This window comes from Phocoena phocoena, chromosome 5, assembly GCF_963924675.1.
Source record: "Phocoena phocoena chromosome 5, mPhoPho1.1, whole genome shotgun sequence".
NCBI lineage: Eukaryota > Metazoa > Chordata > Mammalia > Artiodactyla > Phocoenidae > Phocoena > Phocoena phocoena.
The window spans coordinates 112,509,029-112,525,243 of NC_089223.1; the positions used below are offsets into that span (position 1 = coordinate 112,509,029).

The 16,215-nt window shown below is 35.2% G+C and overlaps 1 protein-coding gene across 2 annotated transcripts in view; it reads left to right on the plus strand.

Annotated features, from left to right (window-relative positions):
- The window catches only part of ANK2 (ankyrin 2), a 240,546-nt gene that overhangs the window by 169,703 nt on the left and 54,628 nt on the right, over nucleotides 1-16,215 (plus strand). For both annotated transcript variants that reach the window (XM_065877734.1, XM_065877735.1), the window contains 4 exons: nucleotides 1,797-1,941; nucleotides 8,313-8,415; nucleotides 9,113-9,216; nucleotides 13,744-13,779. In XM_065877734.1, the coding sequence (XP_065733806.1) occupies nucleotides 1,797-1,941; nucleotides 8,313-8,415; nucleotides 9,113-9,216; nucleotides 13,744-13,779 (388 nt within the window). The remainder of the gene's footprint in view (nucleotides 1-1,796; nucleotides 1,942-8,312; nucleotides 8,416-9,112; nucleotides 9,217-13,743; nucleotides 13,780-16,215) is intronic.

A 16,215-nucleotide genomic window follows, 5' to 3' on the forward strand; every position in this document is an offset into this window, starting at 1 on the left:
TTGGGGGGAACCACTTTAACAAAATTAATTTTAAAAACGTATTCATGTTTTCATTAGAGTTGTCAGATTTATGAAATATCTAAACAGTGCAATTATATTTTTCTTTAAATTTTTCAAAAATTATTCTCATAAGTGAAATTTAGCTCATATTTCATTGGTGTGTCAACACTTAGATCACTTTGTATTGATAAAAATGATAACTGGCGATTATTATATTCCAGAACTCTGTTATAATCCTTATATGTTACTTAATTCAGATAACTGACACATGAGATAGATTATTAGTATCATTCCCATTTTCTTCTTGTGGAAACTGAGGCTTAGGAAGATTAACTGGCCAGTAAGTAGTAGAATTAGAATTTGAGCCCAGCTCTATCTGATTTTAAAGACTAAACTTTTAATAACTACTCTGTGTAGCCTAATTCACTTAGCTAAAACTAAATAAAAATCTAATGATTTCACTGAGGAGCAATAAAAGTAATTTTAATGATGAGATTTGTAACTGCCAAATATTAAATGCATTGACTTTGAGAAAAAAATTTAGTGGTGAATAAGTTACATTTCTATTTACTGGAAGGTCTTTTGTTCAAAGTGTCTTTGCCTTTAAGTAATTTAGAGAGCTAATAGTCTTGATTATGGGCTCTTAGGATCATATATACAGGGAAGTAATGAGATGCTGAAAACATATTCCTCTTAAAAGTCTTTAATGCTGTATCTTTATAAATAAATTAGTATTGATTTAGAACACTTCTTTTAAACAGATGAGATTAAAATAAATATTTAATTTAATTATAGGAATGAACTACATTCTTTCACATTTTCCCTTACATTGGTTATCAGGCTTTCAGTGTGTGATTAGTACACTTAAAGGATCATCAAAAATTGTTTCTCTCAGCTAAATTACTCCCCCTTTCCCTTGAGTACTAATGCCTCATGCCCCATCCCAGCACATTAATGGTATGGAGAGCATTTCTGTGACTGAGGTATTATTTATTGAATTTCCTGAAATGTGTATTTTTAAAAGTGTTCTATTCCAGTTCATGGGCAGGGAATGTACTCGTACCATCTGTGCTTCCAAATGAGAGCTACAACACTTAATCATCGCTTTTGGCCACTGCTTAATTATTATCTATCTCACTTTTTTCCCTGTACTTCACTTTGGGGAAACCATCTAGTTTCCAGCAAAGCATCCTTTTTATGCTCCATAATGATTTTAAAATTAAATTCAAGGTTGTTTATTACAATGTCATAATCTGTCTACTTCGTTCTAGTGTTCTTTCCCTAATGTGCATATTTTGCTAATCTTATAAGTCATATTGTTCCATTTAATACACCTCATATTTGTTTTAGAGCAGTAGGTATTTCTTAGCATATTGTCAATTACATGAAAAGGCTGTTAATGCTGGACATTACGTACAAAATTATTGATACTATAGACAGAAGCTAAGTTGTCTACATATTGTGCTAATTGCTAAGTTAAATATAAAGCTATAAATCAGCTATCATGATAAATCAGCTATCGGGATAAAGAAATGAGTAAAGAAAATTGATATTAAAAGAATTCCAATTCAGGTAATTATTTCTTCTTAGTAGGTAATAGAAAAATGGGTCAAACATTGTTTACCTGAGTTTTAGCACTCTTCAGTTGCATGTGTTCTGTTTCTGTTTTTTTTCTAGCGTGCAGTGTTTCAGTGATGTCAGTGCTATTATGCTGATTTCTTCACAATCATAATCATATTTTGTAGTCGATATTACATTTAACAAGTAATTCTCCATCTTTCTCTGATTGCTTCAAGGTGATGACACAATGACAGGTGATGGGGGAGAGTACCTTAGACCTGAGGATCTAAAAGAACTGGGTGATGACTCCCTACCTAGCAGTCAGTTCCTGGATGGGATGAATTACCTGAGATACAGCTTGGAGGGAGGACGCTCTGACAGGTATTCACATAAAGCTTTCCCTTGATATCAGAAGTGAGTGCAACACACTTTTATGATAATAATTTAAAAAGTAGACACCATTATTGACACTAGATAGGTATCTCACTCCTCTCAGCAGTTAGCATGTTATCTTACTGCGTTCTCTAACAACTTCGTGTCCATTTTAAAGGAAACTGAGGCCTAGAGAGTTTAGTAGGAGTCAAGCATTGTAAGAATCAGAGCCGTGATCAGTAAAGAGCTCTGAACCGTTAAAATATGATATTTTTTATCATCTGCAACTTTTTTCTCTAGGCAAATTAAAAGGACGGTTTTGCCTTATGGACACTCTTACTAAACGGCAGTTATAAGATCCTCCCAATCTCCTTGGGGTTTTCTGTTAGGGCCATAGTTTCTGTGAACAAAAGTATATTGTGAAGAAGGATTAAAAGGTAACAAATTGAGAAGGAAATGTTGCCTGGAACTGATTTTTTCGTGAAAAAGAATCAGAACAGAATCCCTAAAGAGCCTGGATACCAAAAGCAATGATAGCAAAATCTGAAGGAGCCCAGATTTTATAGCCAAATCCAGGGAGGTTTATATTATATTCTGAAATATACAATCAATTTTTTGGGTTATTACTAACTAGCACACCAGGTGTTTATTATTTTTTGAGGTAAACTCATTAAGAACATTCCGTGGTGCCTCATCAAAAGTATGACTGTCAATTTAGGTTAAGCATGTGGGTTGTACATATAGTGTAATGTCTTTTGCTAATCAATTATCTGAGGTTTATAACTTTAATATTGGCTCTATTCCTGGCTGTATCCAGCACATTTGGAGTGTAAGAAATAAGTGCCTTAAAGAGTAGTCAATTCTGAATGGGCAATTAGCAAAAACAAGCTTTTCTTGGGCCTTTCCCTTGAGTACTAACGCCTCCCTCCTATCTTTTTTTTTTTTTAAAACAATTTAGTGTGTGTGTAATGAGTGCCTTTCTGGGCTGGCTTTGTGGTGGGTACCAGAGGTACAAACATGACTAATATGTAATTGCTAAGTTCAGAATCTAATGGAGTGAGAGAGAGATGAAGCTAGTGGTACCCACAGAGTGCAACTGGAGCCCTGAGGCTCGGGCTTCCTGGAGGGAATGAGCCCAAACCGAGACAGAATAATAGTGATGATGGTGAAGAAAGGTGGGGAGGGCGTTTGAAGCCTTAAATAAGGTGAGCAAAGGCTCGTGGTGTGTGAGAGAAACAGAATAGTGCAGTGTGGCTGGAGTGTAAGTATGCAGGAGGGGAGGTCACATTTACATTTCGGATGGATCCCTCTGACCGTGATATAGAGGATGAATTTTAGAGGAAAGTAGTCAAAGGGCTACACTTGGCAGTATCGACCACCTGAGAAATTATTGCGGTAATGTTCACTGAAGTTGCTGGGATACGACTTGAACTCTAACCTGGGTGGTAGCAGTCATGGGGAGAGTTTTAGAAATGAAAAATTTGAGAACATATCTGTGAGGTAAAACTGGCCAGATCTGGCGATGGATTTCATGGGGTGGGTGAAGAAGAGGAAGGAGACTTGATTGGCTCCTTGGCTTCAATGACTTAGGTAGAGAGTGGTCCTTGGGATCAGGGTACACAAGGAGGAGCCATTTGGCAGATGAGGGTAGGGGAGCTTGTGATGGTGTCAGTGTTCTAGATATTGAATTTTGATACACTGATTGATTTGGGCCTCACAGTCTGAGATTCTTAAAAAGCTTCAAATTTCAATAAAGTGAAATGTTTATGGCTTTGCAAAAATTCATAATAAGCTATGAATAATCATATTACTGTTATCCAAAAATCCTTTTTTTTTTTTTCCAGCTTGATTTCTTTTACTAAGAGTAAGTGCTTGATTTGATCCTTTTGCCTTCTTTGAAAGTACTTAGTACTGAGAAAGATTTAGAACAATACTTTCTATAAGACAGGGGTCAGTGGTTAGAGGATTCTACCTAAACTGAATACTTCTCAGCTTGTAAAGACAGGAGATATGAAACATTGAAGACGTGAGCTGTTGTCCAGCTCCACACTTGCATTTCTAGAACACCAGATGTATTCATGCTCTCCAAGATGGAATTATAGTCAGTATCTCATTTTCATGATTGCAATGCAGTGTTTTATTTATTTTTTAAATTTTGCTTAGACAATTCAATATAAGTTACCTTTTTTCGGTAACCATTTTTTTCCTTTTCATTATTTCTTTATTTGGTGTGCTTTCAATAGTACCATGCCCAGGTAGGTATTACATAGCATGAAAACATGATTTTCCTGGATACATCCACATTTCCCTGCTCCCTGCTCAATGTGTGTGTGTGTGTGTGTGTGTGTGTGTGTGTGTGTGTGTGTGTGTCTGTCTGTCTTGGCAGGGGGTGCTTATATTCTAGAATTATGGATTTATTCTCAAATTAGGATTTTTATGTATTAAATTGAATATCTATTCAAGCTAGAAGGGTGAATATTTTACTAGAATCAAAGTCTGTGACAGGCCCCAGGCCTGACTGTTTTAACTGTCACAGCTCCACCTTGTGGTTGATAAAACATTAGCATGGCTTCCCCAAAAGGAACCTAATTAGCCTATGTATAGTTGGAGATGATTAAAAAAAAAATGATTCAGGTGCCTAAAATGAACATGGATGCAGAAGAATAAAAATAGGTAAATTTTAATCACATTGAATAGAAACACAGTCAAGTTGATTCGTTGGATTTTGTGTCCATTTTATTTTATTATTACTCACAAATTTAAAATACTATTCAAATTCAATGTAAAACGCTAAATAACAATGAACCACAAAAGATTCTCCATGTATTAAATCAGACACATTAACATTTTTGGATATTCACTTGCTCAGTAGGTTTGAAAACACCGTCCATTGGATGTCTAATAAATATTGCAGCTTCCTAAGATAGTAATTATTATACTTTTCTGTGGAATTACAGACTCTGATACCACCTAATATGTGTCCAGAAACCAGTTGTATCATGGTGAAAAAAGTATAAATTTAAGATCATAAAAAACTTTTGGCCTATCCCTTAGCTAAACAGCAAGTAAAAATTGACACTTTTATGGATATGTGTTATTGCAGATTTATTAACTGAACAGCACCACCTCTGACTTACTGGGGGAAAAAAAAAGGCACAAAATATTTGAATTTGCTTGCACTGTTTTAAATCAGGGTAGGCAATTTCTGATCCAGAGACTTGAGTTATCCCAGACCTTTGTGCTGGTCATGATTCCTTTAGAGAGAATAATTTCTTTACTCTTGGAATATTCTTACTTCATATATTTCATTTAAGTAGATTCTATGACATCATAGAAAAAAGATCAGTTAGAACTATAAACATTGATTAAATACCAATTAGCATTTTAGAAGGCAGTAAGCAGAGTGAACTAGAATAAAATCAGAGGATAGAGATATTTAGACATATAGTTTCAACTTATTCTCTCTCCCTCTGTCTCTCCAACTTTCCTCACTCTCTGTCTGCGTCTTCTAATATCTTTTTCTCCTTACCCCAATCTCCTTTTTGTGGTCAGTCAGTTTGTCTTTTTCTTTCCTTTCTTCTCCCCCTGTATTTCTTTCCTGTTGGGGCTCTAGGAAAGACAAAAAATAGCACCAACACCCCTTTGCTCCTGTTTCAAAACCAATTGAAAGATAGACCCAGGTATCAGGCAGATGGATATCAGTAATCCACCTTTATTACTGATACATTGATTGCAGGATGTAGCTCTACATTCACAGCCAAATGAGCTCTTTAATACCTCATTCCTAAAGCAGACAGACATCCACCCAGTTGTGGTGCCTCCCTGAGAGTGGCCATTGAGACCTGGCTGCCTTTTTTTCAAAGTTTACACATTTACAGTAGTGGCAGCCACGTCACTGGTACCTTCTTTTTGCCATTCGAGTTGTTCCCATCCAAGCTAAATTTCCATTTCCCCTTTGAGACCTGTGTTTCTACTATTCCAGTGCTGCCTTTAAGGGTTAATCTATGTAGTGACGACGTCTCTACTTGCTGTTATGAGCAGGCATCTTTACTCCTTTACTCCAGTGCCTGTTGGTCCTTTAGTACTGTTCATTCATATAAATCTAGCACTTTTAAATGTGTAAAGTCACCATCTGGATCTTTGAATTTTAAAGCTGAGGATAGAGATTAAGTAATTAACAAATCTGAGCCCAACAGAACTAATGGGGGCAGATGGTTGAGCCTATAGACACCATATCATTTCAAGAGGTTGACCTCTCTACTGTTTGCCCTCTCTTGGCTCAATTCAAAACAAAATAAAGGATAATAGAATTTAAGAGCTGTTGATCTTAGTGCTGCCTGGTACAAAACAATACAAGTGCAGGAAAAAAAAAATGCTCAGTCCACTAATTGAGACAAGCTTTTGCTGAGATTAAAAACCCCTTTCCCCAATAATTTAATCACCTTCCCATTGTCAATTTCAAGGGCACACCAAGGTTGGTCACAGCAGCCTGTTTATGAAGCGCACCATCAAAATCTAACTGCATAGCTGTAAAAACAGCTATAATATAAGCTGTTTCCAAGTGCCAGGACTAAAACCCCTGTGAATGGGTTTGCTAGGCATTCAGGCTGCTCCTGCCTTGGCCGTGTCAGGAGCCTCAATCTTCCCCAAGAGCTTATATAACATAAAATAGTATATTGTCAAATTCTATTTAGATTTGATTTTATTATAAACACAGATTAATATAGGTGTAAAAACATAGGATCAATTAAATATTTATTTTATTTTTTATTGAAGTATATTTGATTATTTATTTATTTGGCCACACCATGTGGCATGTGGGATCTTAGTTCCCCAGCCAGAGATCGAACCCCTGTACCCTGCATTGGGAGCGTGGAGTCTCAACCATTGGACTGCCAGGGAAGTCCCAGGATCAGACAGTTAAACTTTTTTTGATTCATGTCACTTACCCTCTAATATTCAGCATTCACTTTGGGGGCATAAATCCTACAGCAGAATAGGAGAGAGCCCCAAATTACTATGAATTATCTACCAAGTGATGATTTCCTCAAAAATAATTGAAGTTGGCAATATTGACACCTCATAAAGATGACAGTATATGGCTTACAAACTTAGGTATATTTGCAAAAGAAAATAGCTTCAGCTAATAAATATGCTAACTTGATGTTTAGTCCATAATTCTGTAGCGCTTCACTAGCCACATACCTACTAGCTAAACGTAAATGAAACCTTGCTTCTATCAATATTGTGAAAGTTTGCATATCTCTTTATTTTCCCCTATGGGCTTTGGGCTAATATTTTGAATACAGATCTTTAATACTTGGACTAGTATAAAATGTAGTTTATTTAAGTTATCAATCTATTTGTCATTTGATTGTACAAATTGACTAGGAAGGAATGAAATTGCATCTATGCAAATGTCAAGGTTCACCAATGTCATTTGAGTATATAATTCAGAACTTTGAAATTCAGATTTATCAGAAATGTAAAGCATTGATTATCAAGGCCTAAATCCCATTTTGAAGCCAGACCTCAGTTTGGGTCAGTGTCTACTGGCAGTTCGTTTTCGTGCCGGCGGATGTGTGTGTTTTGTGGGTTGGTCTTGGAAACAGTTTCTTGTGCTCTTGCATCTCATTGCCACAGCAACCAGCACTCTTTGGTGCTTCACTCACCACACACAGGACATGCACAAGGAACAGTGCTGTCCTTTGAAATAGCATTGTTGGAAACACCAGGGACAAACAGGAGGGACACCACTTCCGCAGGAAACATGCATCTGGCCACAGTTCATCTCACTCTGTAGCTTCCAGGGGTGTGCACCAACATTCAGTCATTCACAGTTGGAGAGGAGGAAAAAGAGGCGTGGAGAGAAAGGAAAATGAGTGAAAATGGAACCTGTGCTTTCATTTCATTCTCTCCAAGGGCTGTCGTAGTCCCCTCCCCCGCCCCCTAATATTTTTCTTAGTTGCAGGGAGATTTACATTTAACACAGATTTAAGCAATCTATCCTGGAATTATTTTCTGTGTGAATTTCTTATAGTGGCAGTCAGTAAGCTACAGTTGTTGGTTTCAGACATTTCTGGGAAGAAAATGAATCAGATTAGGAGTATCAAATTTTATCTTCTGGATTCCCTTGTGCCCTTGCCATTGAGTGGTAGGAACCAGTCAAAAGATACGTTAGTTTAGTTGTGGGACAGAGAGGTACGGCAACACAGAGACCTGTGTTTCCTTCCTCCACGGTTGCAATTTATGTCCCCCTGGAAGTTGCACTGTTAGCTAATAGCACGCTTTTTTCACTCTCCTGCTCGGCTCATCATTTCATCCTCCCAACCCTACTACTGCTGTTGGTATTTGACCATGACCTCCTGCCAACCTACCAGCCTTCGATCCTTCAGTTCCGACAGGTCTCACACCCTGAGCCATGCCTCATACCTGAGAGACAGTGCCATGATTGACGACACAGTTGTGATCCCCAGTCACCAGGTATGTGACTTTTTGCCTTCACATTTCTGCTTTCTGGAGAGCTTTTTAGCATTATCGGATGCCGGAAATGTCCAGAGGAAGTTTTTTAATCTAAAAAACATTGTATTAATTCAGTTGATAATCTAGGATAAGGGATTTAAGAGTTTTTCTAAAACATAAAAAGTGTTTACTTCATTTTTCAGTGAGCAGGGTTTTTCTAAAATAACATACTGCTTGTTTCTTCAGCTATACTGGATTCTTCCCTGTGGACATTATATATAAAACTCATTTCCTTTATAAAATCTCTATTAAAGGAAAATGTAAGGTAGGATGCATTTAAGGTATAAGATGAAAGGTACAGGTTAAAATGTGTCTCTATATTTAAAATTGTTTTCTATTAGAAAAGATGTAGAATTTGTTATGGAATATTTTCATTTTAGATATAATTTTATCAGCTTTGGCTGGATATAGGAAGTAGATGAACACCCACTCTTTTCAAAGACAATTACAGAAATGTGATCCTATATCAATAATATAATTTAAATGGGAATGCATTATAAAGATACATTTTAAATGCCTTGGTCTTCTATCATATTTTTAAATGAGCGTTTTTCCAGGTAATACCACTTTCCTGTCACGCCATTTTTTTAAAGTTCATTATATTTTAATTTAATTGAAGGAACGTCTTTTTATTAAATCCAGTGTTCTTTGTGTTTAGGTGTCAACTCTAGCCAAGGAGGCAGAAAGGAATTCTTATCGTCTAAGCTGGGGCACTGAGAACTTAGACAACGTGGCTCTTTCTTCCAGCCCTATTCATTCAGGGTAAGTAAATCAATATTATGCATCCAGATCGAGAGGTAAAAAGAGATGAGTGAAAATAACAGCTTTGTCCAGTAGCTTTAGCTGATGGCTAGCTTACAGGGGAAGTGACCTTTTTGAAAACTTGTCACTGCTTTATCCACCATGGACTCTATCCACACAAACAAACCAGCAAAAAGCGTTGAATTCAGCACAGAAGAACTGACCATTGTTTTCAAATAAGTCGTAGAATTGCGTCAAACAGCTTGCTGACTAACCAGAGTATACCAGTGGCCTCCTTACTGTTCACATTTTTGTCTCTAAGATGGCCTTGAAAAGAGGGGCAAGATCATTTGCTTTTTTGAAATTTCTGTTTACTAAGATTAACTGACCAGTTTCATAAATGCCTTTGCTTATGTATTAATGCATTTAAAATCACGCTTACAGAAGTGTGAGTCATACAAATGTATAGAGGAGTTCACAAGCTGTTTGAAGTTGGGATATTCTAAAAAGGAAAATTTGAATGCAACCAGTCAGGTTCTCAGTTATCTTTTAAAAGTCATCCAGATAATATATTTGCCACTACTTAAGAAATGCTGCCTATTTATATTAACTCATTAAAAAGTAGGGCTTTGAGTTAATAATTTTAAGCATTCTTAAAGATGTTCTTAAGTTATAAGGATTCAATTATGTGGAATATAAATTCCTTAAGGAGTTTGAAATTGTAAACTCTTCATGATTGCTTTTTCCTTACATTTCAATGGTGTCAAGTTGTATAGTAATTTCATAATTACATATAAACTTTTAAGATGTTTTTATTTAATCACTTTTAATCCTTGCTCATATTTTATCTAACTAAATATAATATTTTGATTTAAATTATTATCCCAAGCTCCTTTTCCATAATCCCCAGAACTATTTTTAGTAGATTCTTTTCTTGTTCTGATTATTCTAAAATATTCTCCTTTCAGGAAAGCATTCTAAGATATTGTAGTTAAAAATGTTGTACTTCTTAGCCTGATCTTCTGTTAAAGGCTCGGAGAATGAATGTAAAATTAGTTATTGAAAATAATCATAATACTCTTCTTTGTTAAATAAGTAAAAGCTAGTTCTTGATGCAGGTGTTATTCAAGGGACTAAAAATCAATTAAACTTCATCCAAATTTACTTACATATTTTTAAGTATAAAATAATTAAAATCTGACAGCTATAAATTATTCAAAAAGCATAACATTGCATTCTGCTACTAAGTTTTTCAACAATGATGAGAAGAAAAAAAAAAGAAAGTTGGACCTAGAGTGTTGATGGATAATAGTTCAGAATCTAGAAACCATAGTCTAGTATTTGAAGCCCATACCCAGCCTACAAAGTGACAAGATTATTTTAAGCAAAATATAATTAACTATTAGTAACCGAATTTATAAAAGAGTCAAAGTGTTATGGTGATATTTCAATTTCCAAAATAATTTACTTTATAAAAGGAATTTCTTAAAGAAGTCTCAACTACTGAAGGGCAGTAAAATACTCAGATGACGTACATCAGTATACATACCAATAGTATAAAACTAGATACATGTGTAAGTAATTAGAATTGATTACTTATGATGAAACAAGAGTGTCCAGTGATTAAAGTATAATCACTCATTAAAATAAGGATCTTTAAAATCTTGGTCTCTAATAAATCAGTTTTTCTGTGAACTTCACACCTGACCACTGATGCTAATCCTCAACTCTGGCTGTACATTGGTATCACCTGGGAGCTTTAAAAAATATTGATGCCTAGGCCCCAACTCAAATCAGTTACATCATAGTCTCTGTCACTGGGGCCTTGGCACTGGTATATTCTACAAGTACCAATAGAGCAGATATATATGTTTTATACAAACTGTTAGAAAGGAACAAAATTGCCTAATAAAAGTTTGACTTTAAGGGTGACTTAGGTAATTAACATATGACTAGTTACTTCAAATATTTTTTATCCTTTCCGTTTACTTAAGTATTCATTCTTCACACACTGTTGAATTCTACAATGTATCAAACCTTGTGCCAGGCACTAAGGAACATAGATTTGTAAAACCTAGCCACTACCTTTAAGAAACACGCCTATGTGTTGTTATTTGAACTTGGAAGACAATCTCTAGAAGAGAGATAACATGATGGTTAAGAGTGTGTTTGGAATCAGATCAATCAGAATTCAGATCCTGGCCCTGACACTCAATATGTGACACTGGGCAAGTTGTATAAAATATATAAGTTTCAGTTTACTTACCTATAAGATGAATGTTATATTATGAATTCCATAGTGGAGCTTTAAGGATTCGACACTTCTTAAGTAGTTAGTATTTTGCCTAGAAAGAATAAGTACTCAATAGATTATAGTCATTAGTATTTATATAATCCCCATACACATTTTCCACATCTTTAACAAATTCCAAATCAGTGAAACAAAGTGTATTCTGAATCCTCTAAATGACAATAACCAATGTGGTACAGTTCATAATGGCAGTGTTTGACTTATTATTTTTAATCAGGTAATCTATCATAAAGTTGTGTCTCTACTGTGGTATTTGAAAGAACACAGTGCAAAAGATGACTCTAAGAGGATGGGTAGTTACCACTGAAAACTCAGTGATTCTGAGGGTGATGGTATTTGAAAGCTACCATGATATGAATGTATATGAATAAAAGTCATAATATATCATGTAACAATGACCTGTAATTTTATTCATTATACACCAGATTCCTGAGTGATAGTTTTTATATAGTTTTCAAGGAACTGAGTTTCTCTTTAATTAATTGGGTGAATTCCTAAGCCACTTCAAAATCTGCCCAAAACATAAGAAAAAAATAATTTTTGATAGAAGGGATAATAAAGTTAGCTTTTATATGCATATGCCACTAATTTGATGTATAATGTTCTATTAGATTAGATAAAGGGATTTTAGATTAATGGAAGACACAGCTTCTACCAATGAGCGCTATTAGTCATTTTCTTTTACTTCTACTGTTTCCGATGACTAATGTCTGTCACTATAGGAGAATAGGTATCAGTGATTAAAAAACCTGTTCTGACCAAGAGATACGGCCAATAGCTAGCAAAAGAAAGGCTGACAGTAATATTTTTGTTGTTGTTCTTGAAGAAGTTGCCTTACTGATTCACACTCTAACCAACAATTATTATTTCTAGTATCCCAGTCATAATCACATCCAACACAAGGTTGGACAAGATTGAATTTGAATTTAATCTTCCCTATTTCATAAGTGCATAATGAATCAACAGATGAAAGGCACAAGTTCCTAGTGAGAGCTAGTTTTGTGACTCACTTGAAATATTATTTCGAAAGTCTTAATTTTATACTTTTTTAATAACAGCCAAGTGCCAACAAATAAATGTCAATTCATGATGTTATACTACAAGATATGGTAACTAGAAGTCAATAAGAAAGTAATCTTTTAAAGGACTTCCTTTTCATAAAAACATGTTGAAGATGGTTCTGCTGTGAACCTAAAACTACTCTAAAAAATATAGTCTATTTAAAAAAAAAAAGTAAAGATGTTAGCTCAAATAGTGGAGGGTGATATTTGAAACTCAAGGAAGTTAAAGCTGTTTCTCATTTGACAACGTTAATATTTATCTAAGTACATATAGCGGTTAATTTAGCTGTTAGTGTATTTCAAACACTCTTTTTTTAAAAGGTACATGAGGTAAATTCTTCTGGATGAAGAAAATTATTTTATAAGTAGCAAAACAACTGTTTTGTAAGGCTGGGTTTCTGGTCCAAAGGATATGTATATCCATTTGTATATCATCAGGTGTTGAAAACCCAAGTGAACACTGTGAAAAACGTATGGAGTGTTTTGAGGAAGAGCAGACTCAGGTAGAAGAGGAGTGAAAGGCAGGACTGTAAAGTGGGATTCAACAATATGACCAGCGAGGAAGACAGCAATCCCCAAAACAGGGAGTGAAAGTCTTGAAAAAAGCACTAAGATTTTGTTTGCATAGTTTTTGTTACTTACTAGTAGGTAATTAATGTTACCTACTCTGCCTTATAGTTTTTGCTATTGTGTGTCATTGGAGCTATTTTTTTTAAATTGTGCCTTTTCTGTTTGCATTTCTTCTGTAAGAGCCCAGAAGGTCATTACCATTATTTTGAAAGTATGAAAGAAAACCTTTGGAGGCAAAACTATGTCCATCAAATCGAAAACTTTGAAACTCTCATTATAATGCCTTTTGATGCTTTGTAGCTTCTTGGACATTTAGATTTTAAGTGCCCACGTAAGCCAGAGTTGAATAAGGCTACAAATCCATGTTCCAGTGATTTTATAATATCCAAGTTCCCTAGTCTGGGAGTTGCTACAGAGCCCCCGTACCTGGCTCTTCTCTCAGCATTTGCATAGAGCTGTATCCCATTTGTATTTCCATCTTTTTTTCAATGAATACAGTATTGGTATATAAATAATATATCTCAGTTGAAAGTCACTTCTGATTTCCTTCTTTATATTTCACGTTATCCATTCCTTCTCTGTGCTAAAGTATCTATTCTGTTGCAGCCGCACCTCTCCATGTCTTGATCGTGACAACAGCAGGTGAACTTCTGCATAATTCTTTCTCTGAACATGTTGCCTCTTCCTCTCCTCCTTTTGTCATTTCCTTCTGCATATACCCTGCCTCAGGATGCTTTAGTGTGACCCTACCTAGCCAGAGAGAGAAAGAGAGAGAGCGCGAGGGAGAATGATGTATTTTCTCCAAATCATGGTCATACGGTATAGAGAAAGTGGGTATTTCTTATTTTGTTGGAAATTAGGTGGGGTTGTACCAAAATGAATGTAGACCTAAAGTGGGAGCCTGTCTTGGTCATGGGTCTCCATATCTCAGCTTCTTTTGTGAGAACAAGTGCTACATAGAGCTGAAAAATGCTGTTCCAGCAATTATGCAAATTGGTTGAGCTATTTTCAAGTTATAGTAAAGGTTATGATTTTAAGCGTCACTTAGCAGAGTTTTTTTTTTTTTTAACTATATTCTAGGTGAACCAAGGGGTGAAAGTTTATTAAGAGTGCATTTGCTTGCTAGTACTACTTTGAATGCAGCCTTTTGATATTTTACAAATTGTGCTATAGAGTGAATCCAGTGTTCTAAAGATATCCATTATTCTATTTCATTTTAATAAAGTTATTTTTAAAGGTTCTTATCAAGCTGCTGATTATTATATTTTATTTTACAGTCATCCATCATGATACTAAAGATTGTCTACAAATAAAACCGTTTTCAATTTTGAAAAATTTACATCCATACTTTTACTTTTTTCTGAAATACACACTGAATATTATGTTTCTATACGTGAACATAGTGAGTGATAAATATTTTGGTGATTTTAACAAGTTTGAGGCACTTTTTTCAAAGCCGTTTTTCATCAGTTTTTCAGTTCATGGAATTTCAAAGATTGGGAAGGAATTAAGGAAATTATAGAGGAGAAAGAGCTCATGATACGGTTTTCTCATAGTGCCCCAGAAATCAGATTTAATTTAAGGCCCTCTCGCTATGTATATGTGGATCACTGAAGCACCCTGATGACATTTTTCCCCCTATTTCAATCAATAACTAACTCTGAATGCTGCAGTGTCCTCCCCGTCCCCACCCCATGGTCCTGGATGAATTAAAAGTAAACCTAAGGATTCATAACTTTTGGGGTGGAGGATATAGTCCTCAAAAGTGCAGAATCATTGTTTTCTGCTGCCTCCTCTGAAGCATGTACCTGTCTAGCTAATCAACTACATATTCCTAGGCAAGTCATCTGCATAATAATGGTGGATTGCTTTTGCTTTTATTCCTTTTAAATTGTGATAACATCGTATCTCACAATTTAGAAAACTTCAATAAGAGTTTCTACTTTGCATGATTGTTGAATTTCATTTGGAGAGTAAGATATACAGTTAAAACTGAGTATGTCACGTGATGTTTTTTGTCTGTACAGTCTGAACTCAGTGTTTAGTGCAGTATGTGTATACATTTTCTGCAAAACTGCTCCTTGACTGTTTTAACCATACAGCAAAAATAGTGTATATTTCTTGCAGAAGTAGCAGTTTATTTTCCAATTAGGAATGCTTCCAGAACATCTGGAATGGAATATTCCAGTACGTTGCCTAACCTAGTTAGAATTTTAACACCAGAAGGCCATCTTAGAGTTTAAGAATTTAACGTCGCTCATGTTATGGATGAGAAACCTGAAACCTAAAGATGTTAAGTGACTTGCCCAAGGTTACAGCAATAATTCAAGACAGGGATAGACCTCTTGGTAGATCAGAGTTGTATCCAGGAGACAGCATGGTACTTGCTGCACTACCTCGTGCTCTGTGGTAATAGTGTTTTTATATCTTCTTTGAATAGTACAGTTCATAAACCAATGAAAACTCCGTATTAAACTGCTTTAGCAAAGTTCCGGGTTCATTGTAGGTATTTAATAAACGTTAGTTTCTCTGTTTATTTTTTAGGTATTATATTACACTATAATTTTTAAGACATATAAAACCATATGGTGCCAGGAAAGGAAAATGATAGGAACAAGCATTTATTGAATTCTATATGCTTTACCCATACATGATTTAATCCTCACTCTGCCCTTAAGTGGTGGTATGATTATCCTTCATTGACAGATGAGGCTTTAGTCGGTGCTCACAGACAGTGGAGCTGAGCTTTAATCCATATACGATACCTCTGTGCATACTTAATTACATGTTTTTACTTCAACTCCTTTCATCTCCAACTGTTTATAGGCATTATCTTGTCCCATTTTTAATCTGAACATATGAGAAAATCGTATTTACTTAATCAAACCTAGTATGTGAACTGATTCATATAATGACTCCCTCCTTTCCAACCTTTCACTTTTTCCTATGGTACCAAAAAAAGTAAATGGTCTTTTAAAATCTGCTTTTAGCTTTTTGAAATTTTTTTTTAATTTTTATAAATTTATTTCATTTATTTATTTTTGGCCGCTTTGGGTCTTCGTTGCTGCACGAGGGCTT